The sequence below is a fragment of the Lucilia sericata genome, unplaced genomic scaffold, assembly GCF_015586225.1.
Source record: "Lucilia sericata isolate MDLA Ls3-8-SP2 unplaced genomic scaffold, ASM1558622v1 Contig000077F_arrow, whole genome shotgun sequence".
Lineage (NCBI taxonomy): Eukaryota > Metazoa > Arthropoda > Insecta > Diptera > Calliphoridae > Lucilia > Lucilia sericata.
The window spans coordinates 462472-485549 of NW_023994110.1; the positions used below are offsets into that span (position 1 = coordinate 462472).

General features: G+C 30.2%; 1 protein-coding gene across 4 annotated transcripts in view; it reads right to left on the reverse strand.

Moving 5' to 3' along the window:
- Positions 1-23078, reverse strand: part of LOC119616506 (putative leucine-rich repeat-containing protein DDB_G0290503) — a 32843-nt gene that overhangs the window by 7231 nt on the left and 2534 nt on the right. For 2 of the 4 annotated variants that reach the window (XM_037972884.1, XM_037972886.1), the window contains exons 2-5: positions 1425-1638; positions 1293-1360; positions 384-559; positions 51-238 (exon numbers count right to left, since the gene is read on the reverse strand). In XM_037972884.1, coding sequence (XP_037828812.1) covers positions 51-238; positions 384-559; positions 1293-1360; positions 1425-1606 — 614 coding nt within the window. In that variant the 5' untranslated portion in view covers positions 1607-1638. Of the gene's footprint in view, positions 1-50; positions 239-383; positions 578-1292; positions 1361-1424; positions 1639-23078 lie in introns of all 4 variants that reach the window. The other 2 variants (XM_037972883.1, XM_037972885.1) reach the window with 1 other exon arrangement.

The following is a 23078-nucleotide window of genomic DNA, read 5'->3' on the forward strand; positions in this document are numbered from 1 at the left end:
TGAGCATATTAGTACATAGTATAACAGAAAGGAAAATTAATGATACTTACTGTTCCTGTTTTCTAGGCACAGATCGTTCACGACTTGATTCTCTGGAATTTTGACTACGTTGTTTTTTCAACAAATTCATTTTTCTCACCCGTTCAGCCAAACTGTCTGTAGAGAGAATGACCAAGTCATCTGGAATATTTTTCGAAGACGACGATGCTGAAGAATTCAGCGACAAAGAATTTTCAACCTAACATTGTGGATTTGAAATTAAAACAATTGAGAAATTATAAATATTCTGAAGTGATCCATCGGCCTAGTTCCTACAAAGTCCTCATAGACTTAATTATTTATGTATTTAAATATATTTTATGAAAATATATAACTTGATTTACCTCTTTTATGTCTAACGTTGTTGTATGTCGTCTCGGTGGAACTGGCAACTTTAGAGTGACATCTACACTGTTGTCATCTGTTGATTTGCCGCCTGAACGTGAACTGCCTCTGGCATTGTCATCGACTTCGTCTATATCGGGCGTAGAAGCCCATGACTGCGGGCGCTTCTTTAACTCTACATTGAAGTGTACAACTTTTGTTGAGCAAAATTTTTTATCCAGTAAAACATTAAACATGCAACAAGCGCGTTATTTCGTGTTTTATCATTAACAAAAATTAATAATTTGTTTACGTGTAAGTAATTGCAGATCATCGGTATAGAGAGTGCATTTATTTATTTATTTGTGTAGTTAATTTGATTTTTTATAATTATAATTGAATTAAATTTTGCATTAGTCAGTAATCGTATTGTTAAAAAGAAAACAATTTTACGTTTAAACATAAACATTTGTAGAACCAACATCCAACGGATTATGATATAATTAGATAAACGATGGATTGACCAAATGATGAGTTAGGAGCATTATTCCCAGAAACGTTGATATCGCAATCATCGATCGATCGATCATCATTATCCCAAGTGAATTGTGGTCGCGAATTAGTTTAGTTTCATTAACATTTACAGTAATAAAACATTGAATTATGATGGTTAAAAAAGATGTAACGTGACAATTGTAGAAGTAGTAGTTAAATGATGAAATAAATTCATAAAGAAATGATACATAATTATTTTTAATATGATAACTTTACTCAATAAAATACATAAAAATATAACAAATTTAAATAAATTGAATATAAACCAATCGATAGTTAACAAGTCATGCTTTAATTTCTATAAAGATTAGTAAATTTTGAAACAAATCAATTTAAAATATAATTGGTAGTTAATAGAATTCAGACAATCATACCAATATCATTACTGCTGCCATTTAAAGAAGAAAGATTTTGTGTTGAGGTCCATGTACGCGATGATGGTCTATTTTGAAATTTATAAATTAAATATTAAATTTTTAGTAGCGTTTTTCTATGCTACTACTCACCTTGAGTTAAAACCATCTGAAAGGTTTGGCGATGATGCTGCAACATCATCGACTCCACGTCTGCCTCCATGCTCCTTGTAATCACGAAAACAACGTTTACATCTTGTTGGATAACGGGTCTGTGGATGAAACCCCAATGGACATAACTGATCACCTTTCAGCGATGGATATAAATGATGCATTTAAGAGAATACACTTCGTTGGGCTGAATATTCTGAAATAAAAATATAAGCAATTATTAATTTACCTATTCGAATTGATGGGAAATTATGTTTGCATTTTAGATTTTATGAAACCGACAATAGTTCTCAAATATTTCTTTGGTTTCAAATTTTACATACATATTTATGGGCATTTCCAAAATGTCGAACATATTTAAAAACAATTTTTTACTTCTAGCTGTTATTTTGCCATTCTTGTAACAGTAATATCTTTAATTGAGTCTTACTAGAGATATCGAGTTTTTCACTCCGTCTACCTAATTAATTTCAAAGATACTTAATTGGGTTTATGTCAGGCGATTGCGGTGGAGTTGTTAGAATATGTGGAATATAATTCGAACCTCATTGGTCGTATGTTTTGGATCATTGTCCTGTTGAAAATAGAAACTGTGCCTAAAACCTAGCTTCTCAGTGCTTTGCAGAAGATTTTCATTCAAAATATTATGGTAAACCTTCTTATCTATCTAAGTTTTCCACACCTCCTGCAGCCATACATAAACTTCTTACACGAAGATTTGATTTTAAAACGATAACGTCTAAATTTATTTTGGTTATTATAAAACGTTCAAAAGCTTTCGTTTATTCACAATATTAAAGTACAATGAGCTATTTATTATCGTGAGAGACTATCTATATATATAAAAATGAATGTGTGTTTATTTATTTATGGGTTTGTTTGTTCGTTTGAAGTCTAAAGACGGCTAAACTGCTGGACCGATTTTCTTGAAATTTTCACAGTGCCTTCCTGTATGTCTGGAAGGAACTATAGGCTACTTTTTATTTAGAAATTTTAAGTGGGCGAGGTGCCACGCCTACATCCAAAATAATAATTAAAAGTTGCATATCTCAGAAACTGCAACAGCTAGAGTTCTCAGATTTTGTATGGACAACTTTGACATCCATATGAACATATGTGGAAAAAATGGGCGGCCTATCTATAGTGGGCGTGACACCTCCCATATAATAAAATCTTAAATTAGTATATCTGAGAAAATATAACAGAGTTCTAAAATTTTTCGGAGCTACTTTATTAACAACATGAATATTTAGGACAAAAAATAGGCGGACTAGCAATAGGGGGCGAGGCACCTCCCATATGAATTAAATAAAAAAATTAGTTTTTCTGAGAAACAATTAGAGCTAGAAGTTTCAAATTTTGTAGGAAGAACTTTAAAATCCACGTGAACATGTGGGGGAAAAACGGGCAGACATTCTTCAGGGGGGCTTGGTACCTCCCATATGAATTAAATGCAAAAATTTGTATATCTCAGAAACTATTAGAGCTGAAATACTCAAATTTTGCACGAATAATTTTGGCATAAATGTGAATATTTGGGTAATAAATTGGCGGACTAGCAATACAAACTATTAGACAGACCTGGGATAAGTGCATTAAATATGTTAATGCATTAAAAATTGTTTCAATATTAAAAAAATTAATGTTAATGAAAGTTTATTGCATTAACATTAACATGAGTACATTTAATGCATTAAATTTGCATTAACATTAAATATTTTTGAATTTAATGCATTCATTTTACATTAACATTAAATAATAAGTAATAAAATTAATGTATTAATTTTCCTTCTTCTATATGTATAAAAATGAATGTGTGTTTATTTGTTTGTTTGAAGACTATAGACGGCTAAACGGCTGGATCGATTTTCTTGAAATTTTTACAGTACCTTCCTGTATATCTGGAAGGAACCATAGGCTACTTTTATTTTAAAATTTCAAGTAGGTGACGTGCCACGCCCACATACCTAATAAGTATTTAATGTCGCATATCTCATAAACTGCAACAGCTAGAGTCCTCAAAATTTGTATGGACGACTTTGACGTATATATGAACAAAATGGGATTGGCTATAGTGGGCGTGTCACCTCCCATATAAAAAATATTAAATTGTTATATCTAAGAACATATAACAGTTAGACTCCTAAAATTTTGTCGAAGCCACTTTAGTATCAATATGAATATTTCAGACAAAAATGGACTGACTAGCGATAGGGGGCGTGCCAACTCCCATATGAATAAATTAATCTATATATTTAAAAATGGCCGGACGGATTTTCTTGAAATTTTTACAGTACTTTCCTGTATGTCTGGAAGGAGCTATAGGCTACTTTTTATTTTAAAATTTCAAGTAGGCGAGTTGCCACGCCCACATACCCAATAAGTATTTAATGTCGCATATCTAATAAACTGCAACAGGTAGATTCCTCAAATTGTGTATGGAACACTTTGACATCTATATGAAAAAATGGGCAGACTTGCTGTAATGGGCGTGTCACCTTCCATAAAAATATTAAATAAATATGTCTAACAAAATATAAAAGTTAGAGTCCCAAAATTTTGTCGAATCCACTAAAGTGTCAATATGTGTCAATATGAATATTTTAGACAAAAATGGGCTGGCTAAGAAAAGGGGGCGTGGTACTCCCTATATGAATTAAATTTAAAACTTCTATATCTGGGAAATCATTATAGATAAAATCATCAATTTCTACACGAGCAACACTGAAATCCATATAAATAATTTGTGAAAAAATTGCTGGACTAGCAATAAGAGCGACGATACAAAAGTTCGTGTACATGGAAAACTATTTGAGCTAGATTCTGAACCATTTTGACACACAAATGAACATTTCGGGTTAGGGAAATAAATCAGGGACCGTAACAGTTATAAGTTATATTAAAAAAGTCAGTTTATAACAGTTATTTTGTGACTTTAAAAATAAAACTCCATCTGAAAAAGTTATTTTTCAACCTAAAAATAAAAATTCAAATGAAACTTTAAAAAAAAGAGTTTTATTTTTCCGTCCTAAAATAAAAATTATTTGAGGACTTTTATTTTTTCGTCAGAAAATAAAACTCATTTTCAATAATAATGCCTTCCGAAGAAATTAAAAAAGCTTGTGTTCATTCATAACAGAAAATTACCATTTGCCGTTTTTGATTCAGATGTTTTCAACGTCAGTTCAAATCAACTATTTAATGGACTTGGTCAGATAAACTCAATAAAATAGGATACTGAAAAAATATATAAAAACATTGTTTGATTTTTTGACGGGGAAAACAAATGAGTTTTATTTTCTGATGGAAAAAATAAAACTCCTCAAATAATTCTTATTTTATGACGGAAAAATAAAACTCATTTTTTAACTGTTTCAATCAGACTTTTATTTTTCCGTTAAAAAATAACTGTTATTTGTGGAGCAAAGATCGTTTTTTTTAAATCACCATATATTCTGAAAAAGTACAGCAATACGAGTTTATTGGTATGTATATAATAGTATAGGTCTACGTTGACTCCAACATAGAGATTTTTTGGGTTAAAAATTTCAGAATAACAGTTATTTACAGTCCCTGAAATAAATGGATTCAATTTTTATATGATTCTTAGACAGAAAGTAAATACTAAACATTATATATCTATATATATAAAAATGAAAGTGTGTTTGTATGTATGTATGTATGTATGTATGTATGTATGTATGTATGTATGTATGTATGTATGTATGTATGTATGTATGTATGTATGTATGTATGTATGTATGTATGTATGTATGTATGTATGTATGTATGTATGTATGTATGTATGTATGTATGTATGTATGTATGTATGTATGTATGTATGTATGTATGTATGTCTGTATGTATGTATGTATGTATGTATGTATGTATGTATGTATGTATGTATGTATGTATGTATGTATGTATGTATGTATGTATGTATGTATGTATGTATGTATGTTTGTTTGTGCTTTATAGACTGCTAAACGGTTGGACCGATTTTCCTGAAATTTTCACAGTTTCTTCCTGTATGTCTGGAAGGAACTATAAGCTACTTTTTATGTTGAAATTTCATGTGGGCGACGTGCCACGCCCATGTTAAGAAAATATTAAATTAGTATATCTGAGATAATATAATAGTTAGAGTGTTCAAATTTTGTCGGAGCAACTTTAGTATCAATATAATTATTTAGGACAAAAAGTGGGCGGATTAGCATTAGGGGGCGTTGCACCTCCCATATAAATTAAATACAAAAATTCGTTTATCTTGGAAACTATTATAGTTAGAATATTAAAAATTTGCACGAGTAACTTTAACATCCATGTAAACATTTTGGGAAATAAATTGGCGGACTACCCATGAGGGGAGCAGCACCTCCCATATTAATAAAATACAAAAATTGGTTTATCTGGGAAACTAATAGAACTAAATTCTTCAGATTTTGCACTAAGAACTTAAATATTCATCTGAACATTTTGGAGAAAAAAGAGCGGACTTTCGTCATGGGGGGCTTGGAGCCCCCATATAAATTATATAGGAAAATTATTATTTCTGAGAAACTATTAGAGCTAGAATCTTCAAATTTTAATTGAAGAACTTTAACATTCATGTGAACATTCAGAGAATAACGGGCGGACATTCATTGGGGGGCTTGGCACCTCACATATGAATTAAATACAAAATTTCGCTTATCTGGGAAACCAATAGAACAAGATTCTTCAAATATTGCAAGAAGAACTTTATTATACATATGAACATTTTGGAGAAAAAAAAGGGCGGACTTTCATGGGGACTGTGGGCTTTGAGTTCCCATAAGAATTAAATAGAAAAATTCGTATATCTGAGAAACTATAAGAGCTAGAATCTTCAAATTCTACATGAAGATCTTTGACATTAATGTGAACATTTAGAGAATAACGGGCGGACTTTCAATGGGGTCTTGCCACCCCCTATATGAATTAAATACAAAATTTCATATATCTGGGAAAATATTAGATCTTTTTTAATTTGTCATCGATTACATTAAAATCTTAATTAACGTTCGGAAAAAATGCATCTCTGGAAAACACTACAGTTAGAATCTTTAAAATTATTAAGAAGATTTTTTATTTATATTGAATTTAGGGTAGCAAAGCACACTGGGTATAGCTAGTTATATGTAAAAATAGTTTTTTTTACATGTAACTATATTTTGTTTGGTGTTATTCCTACAAATAATCTATATACATATGTATATAAAAGAGTAGCGTTACTAAACGGCTGAACCTAGAATCATGAAATTTTGACAGTAGATGTGTTTTTGGTTATATAGATCCACTAAGGAGGGATTTTTAGAAATTTGTACATTTAGCGGTAAAAAAGTGGAAAAACGGGTAAAACAGGTTTTCTTAATTATCTTACACAATATTAGTGATACAAGAAAAATTTTAAATGCACGTGTATCGTGTACTCTTAAAATAAGCAGGTGGTTGTCTGGTACTTTTTTGATATTCGTACTTTTAAGGGGTGAAAATGTGCAACAAAGGTGATTTTGGTACCTTTTTTGGCCTTTTATAACTAACTTTTATAACTAATAAACAAAGTAAAATGTTTGTAAATATTTTGAATATATCTCCCAAAATAAGGAGACACCTGTTTCGTACTTTTTGAAATTTAGTCCTTTTTGGGTGTAAAAGGGAGAAAACTGTATTTTTGGTACTTTTTTAGCACATAAAGAAAATTTTTTCGATTTAATTAAGTATTCCTATTAAATTACGGACTAACTCTGTAATATTTATTGAAAGAAAATATTTGCTATTTCACTGGGGAAAAAACTACCAAAAAGGGGAAAAACAGGAAATTTAATTTTATTTAAACTCATTGAGCCAATTTTTATAAAATATGAAAAAGTAGTTTATTTACTCACATAAAATAAGCTATCGGTATATTATTTTGGAATTCGAGTACTAACGCCTATACAGGACCAAATTCGAGTAAATAGTTTGGTACCTTTTTGAAAGCACAATTTTTCTGTAACAAATGAATGCAGATTTGAATCGTTTGAGTTATATCTGTGATATATAGATTTAAATACGGAACATTTTGTAAACTTAATTCTCAAAAAAGTATATTTCTAAGCGAAAAGGGGAAAAATTGTACTATTTTTATTAGTACTTCCCACTAAGGTAGAATTTATTCCACTTTTGGTACTTTTTATACCCTACACCACTTTAGTGGGGAGGGTATATTGGATTTGTGCTGATGTTTGTAACATACAAAAATATTCGTCCTAGACCCACCTTAAAGTATACCAATCGGCTTAGAATCGTTTTCTGAGTCGATTAAGCTATGTCCGTCCGTCCATCTGGCTGTCCATGAAAACCTTGTGCGCAAGGTACAGGTCGCAATTTTCAAGATAATTGGATAAAATTTGGCACGCACGTTTTATTTAAGCCAAGGACGAAGCCTATTGAAAATGGTTAAAATCGGTCCATTATTTCACCTAGCCCCCATAGAACAGGTCCCCCCGAAAAGGGCTTCTGAGCTCATAATTATGTTAAATATACAGATATATCGATAAAATACGGCACAACTAAGTTTTATAGAAGTCTTGATGACCCTGCCAAATTTCATAAAGATCGGGCCCCATCTGACCCTAGCTCTCATACAAAGTCCCCTTCAGAAAATTACTTGACTGTCCCAAATTAACTTATAAACACAAATATCGCGATGAAATTCAGTACAATAAAATATTATGTAAATATAAATATATTCACAAAATTTTATCGGGCTTGGTCCATATTTGCCCCTAGCCCCGAGAAAATTAGTTTTTCATCCATAAATTGCTTAAATGTATCGGAACAAGGGAATATTGAAGATAAATGCTTTATTATGAAAAATAAATCATATTTAATATTCATAACTGGTGTAGGGTATCATATGGTCGGTCACGCCCGACTATACTTTCTTACTTGTTCTTTCTTCAAATGATATAATATGAATTCAAAACACATTATTATATGAATTCAAAACACATTATTATTAAACATACACGATCCTCTTTGAATAAGATTCTTTAAGAGAGAACTTTTTAGTACTTTTTATCTCATAAATGGTACTTTTTGAATTTTCTAAAATATTCAACCTAGGACCCTGATTGGCAAAGAGCTTTGTTAAGAGCATTCTTGCACTCTTAATTTCACACGCATGTATGCCTACACATGTATAAAAAAACGATAAAAAAACAGTAAGAGACCTTTTTTACTGTCTGCCGGTGTAGGACATAGGAACATATATTTTAACATACATAATCTTGACTGAATAATATTCTGTAAGTGGGTACTCTTTGGTACTTTTCCATTCTTCAAATTGCACATTTTGGTTTCTCTATAATGGTTAACTGGAATACATCCTTATTAAATGAGAATTTATTGAGAGAGATTTGTGTACTTTTTCGTTTTTCCGATGGTACTTTTTGATACTTTTACGATATTGAACATAAAAATATAAAATTTAAAATATAGGGACCTTAGTGAATGAGAATCTACTGAAAGGGACTTTTGGTACTTTTTCATTCATCAAATTATATTTTTTCATCAAATTATATTCATCAAATTATATTTGTCTATAATATTGACTAGTACTTTTTTTCAAATAGTAATATAATAATATAATAAATAAAATACAAGCTTCTTCCTGAATGCGAATTTATTCACGTGATATTGAATGTAAAAAACTGAAACATTAAAACATTTTTAAATCAATTTTAATTTTAAAAAAATTGTATGTATTTAATTTTGGTTAGGGCAGCGAAGCACCCAGGGTGCTAGTAATATATAAATAAACACAGTTATCAAAAAGTCAAAATGATTAAAAATGTTTTTAACAATTTGGATATCAGAAATTCTAGAAATCATTTTGTTTTATAACTTATTTCAGACATTTTGTATAAAATTCGCAAATTATTGGATATCCCTGTTCCAATGTTTTGCTTTTGAGTCTACTTCACTACTATTTCAACAAATGTTCTATAGGATTGATATTGTGTCGGATGTATTAGAACATGAGAAACATTGTATAGAATCCTTATACACACAATATGAGATGCATGATTTCCGTTATTATCGTCTTCTAAGGAGAACGAGGCTGGTAAATGAAACTATTCTGAAGCGGACATAATCCACGATTCACGCATTCACAGCTAAAGATATTAAACTTTTGTTCATCCGAGAACAGCACTTGTTCCCAAAAGTCATTTGGCATCGTCTTATAGTTCAGTTACCTCCTTTTAGAACGATAATAAGCAATAACTATAAAAATATAACATTTTCACAATGTCAAGTTATTTTTAACTTCAATACATATTGACAGTTCTCATACAAAAATTGTTTTAACTGGTAGAATATCTACCAGTTAAAGAATAAGTGGAGATGTTGATAATAGGGGCTAAATCAATCGTGAAGTGTAGCAGTGTATGTATATTGATCTTGCTAGGTTTGTGGCCAATTTTCGAGTAAGTAAAGATGTATTTTTCATGTTACTACAATAAATGGAGCCATGGATGAAAATGCCATACACTCCCACATTCCTGGTCATATTAAGCTATCAACATTCTTGTCGTTTGTTGCTACAGGGAGTTACCAAAATTGTATTGGAAGTAACATCTTCAATTTCGAAAGCAAAGGTCTCCTGTGAAATCAATGAGTGTCTCAATCAGTGATGCCAAGTGTAGGGATTTTTCCCTTTTTGTAGGGATTTTTTTCAAAAATTTCACGTGTAGGGAAAAAGGGAAAGATTTCTTACTATTGTCAAATTGTAGGGATTTTTCAATTTCATAGTTTTTAACAACTAAAAATATACTCTTTCATGTATTAAACTTTTAAATTAAAAATGAAATCAGTTTTAAGTGTATCGTTAGTAAAAATTCCGCTTGTAATTTCTACAATATATGTACCTACATATCGCTACAAGACTGGCATAATCCAAAATTCGGCTTTCTTGAACTAAGGTCTTCAAAACATGCGACATACTAAAATCTTTCATATAGATTTATGAAATTTCAAATATGTCTATTATTTTCGATGTGAAATCGTTTTTTTGTAAACGTAATAACTAAAACCCACGTTTTTGTGAATATTAGACAACTAAAAATTTAATTTCAATTTAGATGAGAAACATATTAACCTCAACTATCTGAATCTGAATTTTTAAAACCCCTTGATTTGTTTAAAAGTTATTAAAAAAATAGTTAAATGTCATTAAATATCCATATCCATTTTTCTTGAAACGACTTTTTGGATTATGCCAATCCTGTAGGGCGATATATTCTGACTCCTTATAGATAGAGTAGTCGGGGGCTTAATGCAGTAACTCAGGATTGAAAAAATGAATTTAATGTTCTGAAAATTTATAAAAGTAAACCGCAAAAAGTAAACCTTATTTAAAATAATTATTTTATGAAAATTTTTTTGTTGGAGGCACATAAAATAAATTTTTATCACGATTCGATATACTGCCATAAATCTTTCAATTGTTTTTTTTTAATCTTAAAGGAGAGTCAAGGTTGGAAGATTTGTATGATGTAAAATTGAAATTTAAATTCTAGAAATTTCATTCCTAAAAATTAAAAAAAATACATACATATATGTATATTATAAAACGGAGCTAATATTTTAGTTTTTGATGTTATTTTTGTATTTTTTTAAGATAAACTTTGAAAAAAATGGAAAAAAGTAGTGTAGGGAAAAATGTAGGGAAAATAAAAAGTGGGTGTAGGGAAAAAAGGGATTTTTTCTCATAAGCGTAGGGATTTCTGAAAAAAATCTCCTGGCATCACTGGTCTCAATATATTTGATAATTATTTATGTATGTCCGAAATGGATTAATTTGAATAAGTTAGACAATAAAGAAAACAAAAGAATGCTTTTATAGGATAGGTGGTATACCCAGCGTAATAGGATGTGTTGATGGAACGCATTTTGACTATGGTGTCCCTCAAGGATCAAAACTAGGGCATATATATGACACAGCTATGGTAGTAACACATAAAAACGCTGAAATAGGCAATGATATAATGCAAACGCAACTCAACCAAGTTTCTAGGGGCCATGGGGCGAGTATAATGGACTAGTTATCAACGCAACCAAAACTTAACTCATGCACATAAAACCAAATCATCTTACTAGCAAAATATATTTTCATGATTTCCAATGCCTACATAACACCCAGAATCAGAACACTAATGATACAAGTTCTACTATTATAGCAGCGAAAGGCAGAGAGTAAAAAAGTAGTTATCTGACTAACTTTTGTTTGTTTTTTATCAAGGACCTAAAATAACTGTTATAAAATTTTAGAAATCCAAAAAATTGCCCTTTTTAAGGAATATAATTAAAAGTTACACAATAACTGTTTTAGGCAACATAAATAAATAAATTTTGTTCGTAACTGTTATTATTCAATTTACATTTTTATACCCACCATCAATGAAGATGGGGGGTATATTGATTTTGTCATTCCGTGCGTAACACATCGAAATATTGTTCACAGACCCCATAAAGCATATATATTCTGGGACCTCGTAAGATTCTAAGACGATCTAGCTATGTCTGTCCGACTGTCTGTTGTTGGCACGATAGCGTCCACAAAAAAAGAGATATTGAGATGAAATTTTCCCAAAATATTTCTTATTGATCAGAAATGTTTGGTATTGAAAATGGACAAAATAGCCCTCATACAAATGTACCCCCCGTAATATTGTGTAAAAAGCTTCAAACATTCACAAATTCGTTTTGATCGAATTCGATTCGTGGATCGGTCCATAATTAACCTAACCCCCATATAAGGTCCCCTCCATAAAATTACTTCAACGCTCATTACTGGCTTAAAAATAAGAGTATAGCGATGAAATTTCACAGAAGAACGTTTTATACGAGCCAAAATCTCTCTGCCAAATTTTATGTGGATCAGGACTTAATTGACCCTACCCCGACATAAGTTCCCCATCAGAAAATTACTTTAAGGCCCATTATTGGCTTAAAAATACGAGTATAGCAATGAAATTCGGCTAAGGTAAGTTCCTTGCGAGCCAAAATCTCTTAACCAAATTTTATGAGGATCGGGCCTCAATTGACCCTACCCTCCATATAAGGTCCCCATCAGAAAATTACTTTAACGCTCATTACTCGCCTAAAAAAGGAGTAAATCGATGAAATTCGATTTAAACATGACTTGTATGAACCAAGATCGTTCTACAATATTTTACGAGGATCGGTCTATAATTGACCCTACCCCCATATAAGGCCCCTTCAGAAAATGACTTTGAAACTCAGTACTGGCTTAAAAATACTAGTAGATCTATGTAATTCAACATAAATTAGTTTTGTATGAGCTAACATCTCTCTACAAAATTTTGTGGGATCGGTCCATAATTAACCCTACCCCCCATTAAAAGTCCCCATCAGAAAATTACTTTAACGCTCATTACTGGCTTAAAAATGCGAGTAGGTACAGCGATGAAATTCGACACTGATAAGTTCTATAAGAACCGAAATCTACCAATTTTTATGAGGATCAGTCCATAATAACCCAACCCCATATAAATTCCCCCTCAGAAAATTACTACAACGCGAAAATCGGTCCATAATTAACCCTAGTCCCGTATAAGGTCCCTTTAAGAAAATTACTAATGCTCATTACTCGCTTAAAAATACAAGTAGATCTATGAAATCTATATAAATAAAAATCAATTGTCATTCGTTGGTAATTGCATCAGTTGAGAATGGCTAGACCGATTTGGACAATTTTTTTACTGAAATGTTCGTCATAGTCCAACTTAGGTTTTTACGGAAAGAAAAATTGACAACGCCCACTTTTACGCACACTTTTTTCGATTTATCTAAAATCGGAAAACGGCTGCACCGATTTGGCTAAATTTTTTATTTAAATGGTCGTAGTAATCTAATTTAAGTTTTTACTGAAAGAAAAATTTACCACGCCCACTTTTTTCGATTTATCTAAAATCGGAAAACGGCTGCACCGATTTGGCTAAATTTTTTTAAAACATGTTCGTAGTAATCAAATTTAAAGTTTTACTGAAAGAATAATTGACCACGCCCACTTTTACGCTCACTTTTTTCGATTTATCTAAAATTACAAATCGAACATAAACATTTTTTCTAATTTGGACAGGACAACGTCTGTCGGGTCAGCTAGTTGGAAATAAATAAGGAATTGAAATAAATCTTCCTACCGACTTTTACGAGAATTATATAAATATATTTATAAATATATAAATAACTCTACTCCCTATATAAATTAATATTTTTAATTCGAAAGAGTACTGTCAATAGTTAAACCCCCATTAATGGACCTCTTTTAAATATTACCCTGACGTTCTTATTAATATCGATATATAATAATAAAATATTCAAAATATCAAAGTTTATTTATATGGCAGTGATTTGATGGTGGGTATATAAGATTCGGCATAGCCGAAAATAACACTTTTACTTGTTTCCATTGTTTTGAAACACTTATATTTGAGAAATATTTTTTTCCTTGTCAATAAAAATTTTCTGGCAGCAAATGCAATTTTTTTATTATTTAAAACTATTTTAATTGATATAAAAAGAATGGTCAATAATGGACTTAATCTTATAAAAATGAGTAGATAAATGTTGGTTCCTTTAAATGGGCTAGGATCAAATAATAATCCTAGTCCCAAATGTAGTAAATAGATTTTGGTTCCAACTTATAAAACTTCATTATGTCGAATTTTATCGCTATATTGGCATTTTTAAGCGATGTACAATAAAAAAGTTTGTTAGAACGTAAAGTAAAACATACAAGTACTGTTATGACCTAACTGACTTACTTATTTGATATTAATAAGTAATATAAAAAACTAATAAAATATTTTTTGAAATATAATAGTTATGTATAAGAAATATTTTTTTCGTTGTCTATAACTGTTATCAAACAATTAAAAAAAATAAAAATTGAAATCAAATATTTATGGATAAGAAAAAAATAAAAGTTGAACTGTAACAGTTACTATTTAAGAAATATATCATAAAACTTATAACTCTTATTTCCTTGTTTTTTATACATGTATGAGCATATGTACGAGTGAAACAAGAGTACAAGAGAGCTCATTTGAGCGCTCGTTGCGTTTCGCTATATTATAGAGATTGTTAATTCATACAAATATCTCGACGTATATGTGGATGCAAACTTCAAATGGCTAACGCACATGTTTGAAAGAAATTAAAGAAAGTTTCCTATAGTCTTTACCACCTAAGTAACTGCTCCCCTTTCGGTGTACTCAAGCAAGCCTATATCTCGCTTACTAAGTCATATATTAGGCATGGGATAACACTACTTACTAAACCAAGGCAACATAAGAAACAACCTTAATACACATAACAACAATAGATTCGAACTACCCAACACAAACTATTTCACGCAACAACACAAACAGTAACACCACATACCAGGCAACAAATATATATACAAATGTTTAATTTACAAACGATGTTGTAGCGTTGTATGCGTAGTATGTCAGCAGCTGCTACAATAGTCATAACAATGTTGTTGGTATTTTCTATGCAAAAGCTATATACAACTCTTACGACAAATTTTCATATGTTTTTCGAAAGTTGTAAGAAAGTTTAGTGTTGTCAATTGTTTATTTCAGTATATAAACAAAAAATTCAATCGATTTTGGCATAAAAAAGAATAAAGTGGTAACATTGAAATCGAAAACAGACAGCTGTTTACCAAAACAAAAAAATAAAATTTTATTAAAAACGGTTTATTTATTAGTTTAAAATGTGGAATAAAGAAAATAACAGAATTTAAGAAAAAGAAAATAATTTGGTTTATTTCGCTTGTTCAATTAATTTAATATTATTTGATTTTTTATCTTTTGACATTGTTATGTATGTATGTTTGTTCTGATTGTTTTTTTTTTTTTCATTGAGAACATAAACTTATGACCTGCTGCAAAGATTTGTTCACAATCACTGTTACTACACTTTAGTAGGTAAAATATAGAACTTCATTGTGAATTGAACACTAGTATCACACTACATTGCTAAATTTTTCAGAATACATTTATATCAATCAAAGAATAAATCTAGAGGCAAAGACGGCCAATATTCGCAACTATTAGAGAATTTTATATTTGGGACACAAGTATATAGTCAGAACTACTAAAAGATGAAAATGTGGAAAATTGGTGGGTGATACAACGATCCTCGATTCCTGAAAGCTATCGACCACAACTACAATACGAGGCGACGTGTAGAAGGAAGATATAATATCTTTCGACGTGTAGAAGGACGATGACGTGTAGAAGAAAGATGAATATATTTCTAAAAAAATACAGATGACAGCAGACAGATTTACTGAGAGCACAATATTCACATACACGACAGATTTATAAAGACATTAACAAACCGACACATCAAATTGGTTGACTCAATTAAAAAACTTACCATTTGAGTCAACAAATTAGATGTGTGGTCATATCGCTTTAGATTTGTGACCATAAAATGTTAATTACATATAGTACGTTGATGCAAGACATCCAGGACCCGGAGCAAAACATGACTCATTTGTTTGGAATCATAGTACTGCCGACCTCTATTTTTAAAACCCAGTTTTTAAATGGAAAAAAATTTATGAAAAACAATTTTTTGCATATTACACACATATGCTAACGCCTTATGGGAAACAGAGCCATAGCCAAAAAGATCAATGGAAACTAGAAACATTATTGGGCGGTGTTTTGGTGTATTAAAGAATCGGTTTAGGTATCTAATTGGATCCAGAGGACTTTTTTATAGCCACAAAATTTCGCATAAGTCAGTTTTTTAATCCTAAAATTAAATTCTGAATTATGGCGGATATAGGACCATAATTGGCCCTACCCCCATATAAGGACCCCTTCTAAAAATTATTAAAATGATAATTTTTGGCTAAAAAAAAACATATACAGTAATATAATTCGACATAAACAGTTCTAATAGCTGCCGAAATCTTTGTAATATATTTTAAGAGGATCAGTCCATATAAGGTCCCCTGTGGAAATTAATGTAAAACTCATTACCGGCATAAAAATAATTATATGATGACAAAATTCGCCATAACCAAGTTTTGCATGACCTCGAACCTCTCAGCCAAATTTTGTGCGGATCTAATTGAACCTACCCCCCATATAAGATCCCCATCAAAAATTACATTAACGCTCATTACTGGCTTAGAGAGTAGAGCGATAAAATTCGGCATAAACATGACTTGTATGAACCAACATCGTTATACAAACTTTAACCAGGATCGGTCTATAATTGACCCTACCCCTTTAAGAAAATTACATTAACGCTCATTACTGCCTTAAAAATACGAGTAGATCTATGAAATTTGAAATAAATAAGGAACTGAAATCTGCCTAGAAACAGATGAGGATAGGTTCATAATTGAATCTACCACGAATATAACTAATCCTACAAAAAACTAGTTTAAGGTTTTAAGAATTGGATAAAAATGATTTCTTTTTAAAAATTAATATTTTTAATTCGGAAGACCACTGTCAATAATTAAACCCTCATCAATGGACCTCGTCCAAACATTACCCTGACGTATTAACATCGATATACATAAGATAATAAAATGTTCCTAAATATCAAAGTTTATTTATATGGCAACGATTTGATGGTGGGTATATAAAATTCTGCATAGCCGAATATAACACTCTTACTTGTTTTATTTTATTTATTTTTCCACATTTACAAAGGTATCGTGACTTATATCACAAAATATGCTACACGTTCAATATTTATAACGTCAATATTTATCATATCGACGAAATTTGGCAATTTTTTTAGCAAAAAAAACTTTCTATCAAATTTTAGGAGAATCGGTCCATAAATGACCCTACTCTCCATATAAGGACCTCTTAAAACTAAAAGTATAGTAATGAAATTCGACAAAAACAAGTTTTACAAGAGCCATTATTAAAGGGGACTTTAAAGGGAGATACATTAAGTTCCCCTTTAGAAAATGACTTTAGTGCTCATACTTAATTAACCCCTGTTTTGCGCACCTTTACCAATGTCTCTAGTAAGAATCGAACCCACAATCTACGACCTGACAGACTGGAACACTAACTAGTAATCTAATGGAGGCACACAGATTTTACATTTAATATTCAAAAATGTGTATAATAAAAAATATTTTGCTTTTAGCTCCTAAAGATCAATAGATATACGAATTTTAGTATTCAATTTATATGAGAGGTGCCATGCCCACTATTGCTGATACTCTTATTCTTCAACCAGATATGCAAAATTTAGTGTTTAATTAATGTTCAACCATTATTTTTCCAAATGTTCGTATGGATTCTGTGTTGCCCGTGCAAAATTTCAGATTTCTATCACTAATGGTTTTTCAAATATACGAATTTTTAATTCATATAGGAGGTGTCACCCCCTATTAGCAATGCGCCAATTTATTACCCAAATGTTTACTTGGATGTCAAAGTTGTTCGTACAAAATTTAAGAATTCTAACTCTAATAATTTCCCAGATATACGAAGATTTTTATTAACTTCGCTCACTCGCTAGTCCGGCCATATTTTCCCCAAATTATTCATTTGCAATTCAATGTAGCACATACAAACATACATATGTATGTATTGTGAAAGAAAAATAAAAATCCTGAACATATTAACCCAGCAAAGAATAATTGATGTCATACTTTACAAACGACATCTTAATCACATCTAAAAATGCGATTGCATACTTTTCGCTTTTATAAACCAAACATATCCTCACAAATGAAAGTCACTACAAACAACATTTTCGAAGTACTTCAAATTTTGATGAAAAACCAATGAAATTTACATAAGCGTTTCATTGAAAGAATGTGGTTTATTTTTGACATACAAATATTGGATTTTTACAGCTTCTAAAGATAAGATAAGATGTAGTTCAAAGTTGTCAAAAATGAACAACATCCCTCCAATGACACGCTAATGCAAAATTCATAGGTTTTTCACCTGAATTTGAAGCACTTCGGGTTACTAGTTGTGATGAAAATTCTACATCTTTTTCCACACTTTTTTTTGCTGGGAACTTAATACTAAGTTCACACATCCGTGTTTTTTGAAACACATCATGTTTGTTCAAAAAATACTTCAATTTCGACTCATTTTTTCGACATGTGTTTATTATAAAACACATAATGTTTTTAGAACGGGAATGATTTTTTTTTCGCACTTTTGTTTAAGAACACAGCTAGAACAAAAAGCAGACCTGGAATAAATGCATTAAAAATTTTTTCAACATTAAAAAATTAATGTTAATGCAAGTTTATTGCATTAACATGGGTACAATTAATGCATTAAATTTGAATTAACATTAATTATTTTTGAATTTAATGCATTAATTTTGCATTAACATTAAACATTTTTGAATTTAATTCATTAATTTTTCATTAACATTAAATAATAGGTAATAAAATTAATGCATTAATTTTCCATTAACACTAATGTATAAAATAATTTTTAAAAATAACAAGTAAGAGTGTTATATTCGGCTATGCCGAATCTTATGTATCCACCATCAAACCTCGTTTGACTCGAATGAAACTTACTTATATCGAATTTCATCTATATACTCGTATTTTTAGGCCAGTTATAAGCGTTAAAGTAATTTTCTGAAGGGGACCTTACATAGGGGTCAATTATGGGTCGATTCTCATAAATTTTGTAGACAGAATTTGGTTCATATTAAATTTATTTGTGTCGAATTTCATCGCTACACTCTTATTTTTAAGCCATTAATGAGCGTTGCAGTCATTTTCTGAAGGGGACCTTATATGGGGGGTAGGGTCAATCATGGACCGATACTCATAAAATGTTTTAGATAGATTTTGACTCGTATGAAACTTATTTATGTCGAATTTCATCTATATACTAGTATTTTTAAATCAGTAATGAGCGTTAAAGTCATTTTCTGAAGGGGACCTTATATGGGGGGTAGGGTCGATTATGGACCGATCCTCATAAAATTTTGCATAGTGATTTTGGATCATAAGAAACTTACTTATGTCGAATTTCATCGCTTTATTCGTATTTTTAAACATGTTATGACTGTTAAAGCTGCTTTTCGAGGGGCCACTTGTACAGGGGCTATCCGAAAACGTGGACCGATATTACCAATTTTCAATACCAAACAAACCTTACCTATAAGAAATATTTATGTGAAATTTCAACCCTCTAGCTCTTTCCATTCGGACTCTATCATGCTTTCAACAGACAGACGGACGGACAGACATGGCTAGATCGTCTTAGAATTTAATGAGGACCCAGAATATATATACTTTTGTGGGTCTATGACCAATATTTCGATGTGTTACAAACGGAATGACAATATACCCCCATCTTTTTTGATGGTGGGTATAAAAATACAGCGCTAAAGACCTGAATCTAACTAAATTCAAGTAAAATTGAATGTGTTAAAGTCCTTTCTAATAAGTCCTATACTCGATAATACGTATCAGAGGAATAGTATCACTTTCCAGGCATTCCTTTTAGCACTGTGGAATCTAATATAAATATCATATTTAAAACACACAAGTTTGAATGTAATATAGGAGTTAATGGAAAGGACTTTAACCTATTTAATTTTAGTTGTATTTAGTTAGATCGAGGTCTTATGTGCTGTATTTTTATTTATGTTTATCAATTTTTATATATGTGCATAATGTTAATGGAAAATAAATGCATTCATTTTATTACTTAATGTTAATGTAAAATTAATGAACTAAATTCAGAAATATTTAATGTTAATGCTAAATTAATGCATTAATTTCAAAAATATTTAATGTTAAGGTAAAATTAATGCATTAAATTCAAAAATATTTAATGTTAATGCAAATTTAATGCATTAAATTTTACAAATTTAATGTTAATGCAACATTAAACTATTTTTTTAATTTAATGTTAATGCGAAAGTTATGGAAATCGCCCAGGTCTGACAAAAAGTAATGCCAAAAATAAAAATTGAAATTAGAAATTAATTTTGTTGTTGAAAAGATTCTAAATTTGTTTTAAATTAATAAATAATTGTGTTTAAATATTAAATTCAGTCTAATTTAAGTGAAAATCTTTATTTTTAAATCAAAATTGTTAAGTCGAAAAAACATTTCAAAGCAAAAAACACGATAATTTAATATGTGAACTCATTATGTTTTTCAAAAAACACGTTAAAAACATGAATGTGTAAACATAGTATAACACGACTCTACATTTTGTTAAAACTTGTATTTTTATTTAAAAATATTAGATCTGAATGATCTAATAGCTTTTCAATCTAAATGGATACAATCTTCTTCCATGAAGACAAAGTTGACTTGTAAATAAACTGTTTGGTCAAGCGAAACACTAAAGCAAAGCACTTTCTTTGTTCCTGTCAGGCAGGATAATACACATTAAAAATAGAATATAAATTGTTAAAAACAGCTGATATGTTCGTGCGCAGCTTATGACGCTTACAAAAATAGATAGTAGACCTACTTTAAGCATTCTACGCGTCAAGGCATACTACGCTTTTATTCTTGTAACTTGTAGCACACATTTTTGACAGCCGTAGAATGCGATAATATACATACTACTGATAATATGTCTTCGATCTTTAGCCTTGATTTACATTGGACAATTTTACTTGAAAAAGCTTTTCTAACGTGTGAAATAAATGCAATCGTCCAAAAACGGCTGAAATAATTTAAAAAAAATGAGATTAAAAATCTCCAACAACAGCTCGTTGGAAGTTGGTTGCTCCAAATGTTGTCAGGAAGGATTATATAAAGAGAGAAGAGTGTGCTTTTAGAAAGAAATAGGTATTCCAAGAACAGATATGACATTTGAATTCAGATGTGGTCCTTTTCACCATATAGAAGAGTTTAAGGAAAAACGAAGTATTTTAGAAGAATCAGGGTTTGAAATGGTTTCTCAATTTCCGTTAGACATCATGCATTTAGGAGATTTAGGAGTCACAAAGATATTGTTTAAGCTTTTAGTCAATAAGAGGAATGCAACAGGTATTAATGAGAAGATTGGTATTATAAGTCAGTATGTTTCATCAGAATTTTGCCGTACACCTAGGAGTTTAGATGAGATTAGTAATTGGAAGTCCACAGAATTTAGACAGTTTTTACTATACACAGGTATTTATATTTTGAAAGATAGTGTTAGTAGTGACCAATATTATCATTTTTTACTGTTGCATTGTGCGATAAGGCTTCTGTCGAGTGAAATGTCGCATATTCGAGAGGCAGATATTTCCCAAAGTGTATTAGAAGACTTTGTAAAATTTTTCGGTAGATTATACAGTGATGAACTAATTAGTTTCAATATTCATGGCTTACTGCATTTAGCAGAATGTGTTAAACAATTTGGATCCTTAGATTTTTTTCAGCATACAAATTCGAAAATTATATGCAATATATAAAAGGTGTTGTTAAGAAACCAAACAAAATTTTGCAGCAGATATTCCTTAGGATAAAAGAAAGGTAGGGACTTCTTTCTGATTCGAACTTGATTTCTAAATTAGGAAGTTTTAATATTAATCATAAGAAGGATAATTTTTGTTTTAGCAAAGAATTAGGACCAATTAAAGTAGTTAGTGTTGTAAATTTGGACGAATTTGTAGGCAAAGTTTTCCAAAAGACTGAAAACTATTTCGATGAACCATTGAAGTCATTTAGTGATTTAGGTATAGTTGTTGGTAGTGATTTGAGTAGTGAAACCTTTATATTAAGAAGAGAAGATATAGATTTTAAATATTTTTGTATTCCCTATGATAGGAAATTTCTGCTAATACCCCTTCTTCACCACCTTTTTCATGAATTTTCTCACTAAATCACAAACATTATATCAATAAAACATTTATTAAAATAAATTAATAATTAATTTTTGTATCATTTATAATTTACATGGATTCCCAAAACATATTTGAGGGTTTTGGGGAAGAGACCCAACAAATAAACGATAAGCAAAAATAACAATGTACAAAATTTTACATACGTTTTAATAAATGTTTTTTTTTAGAAAACCAGCCCATACTAACTAGAACATGTTACTCAGTAAATAAATATGATATATTACCATCATCATCCTCAAAAAATGATTTAAAAAATCAAGGTTAAGTTAATTATCATTTTTATTATATTACAATTATTATATTATATTATAATTATTTATTTTTTGATTGAAGACGTTTTGGATGTTCTAAAGGAGATAAATACCCGGCTGGAGAAGATGGAACAAGCTGTAAGTATGCAATTATATTTTACTTTAAATATATACATATATTTTTTTCTCTTATTGTAAATAAGTTCATACATTTTATATTATATATTTTCTCAATTTATTTCAGCAAACCAGTATTATTAATAATTTTAAGCAATGGTCAGAATGCTATATTGGCAAATCAACAACAAATTGCTAATAAATTAGAAATAATTGAAAAAATTTAAGTATCTATAGATTCACTTTTTCTTTTAATTTTTATTTCAATTTTAATATTTTACAAGATAATGTTAAACCCCGAAATGATGGCACAGTCCAAACTTTTAATGGACTGCAAGGTCAT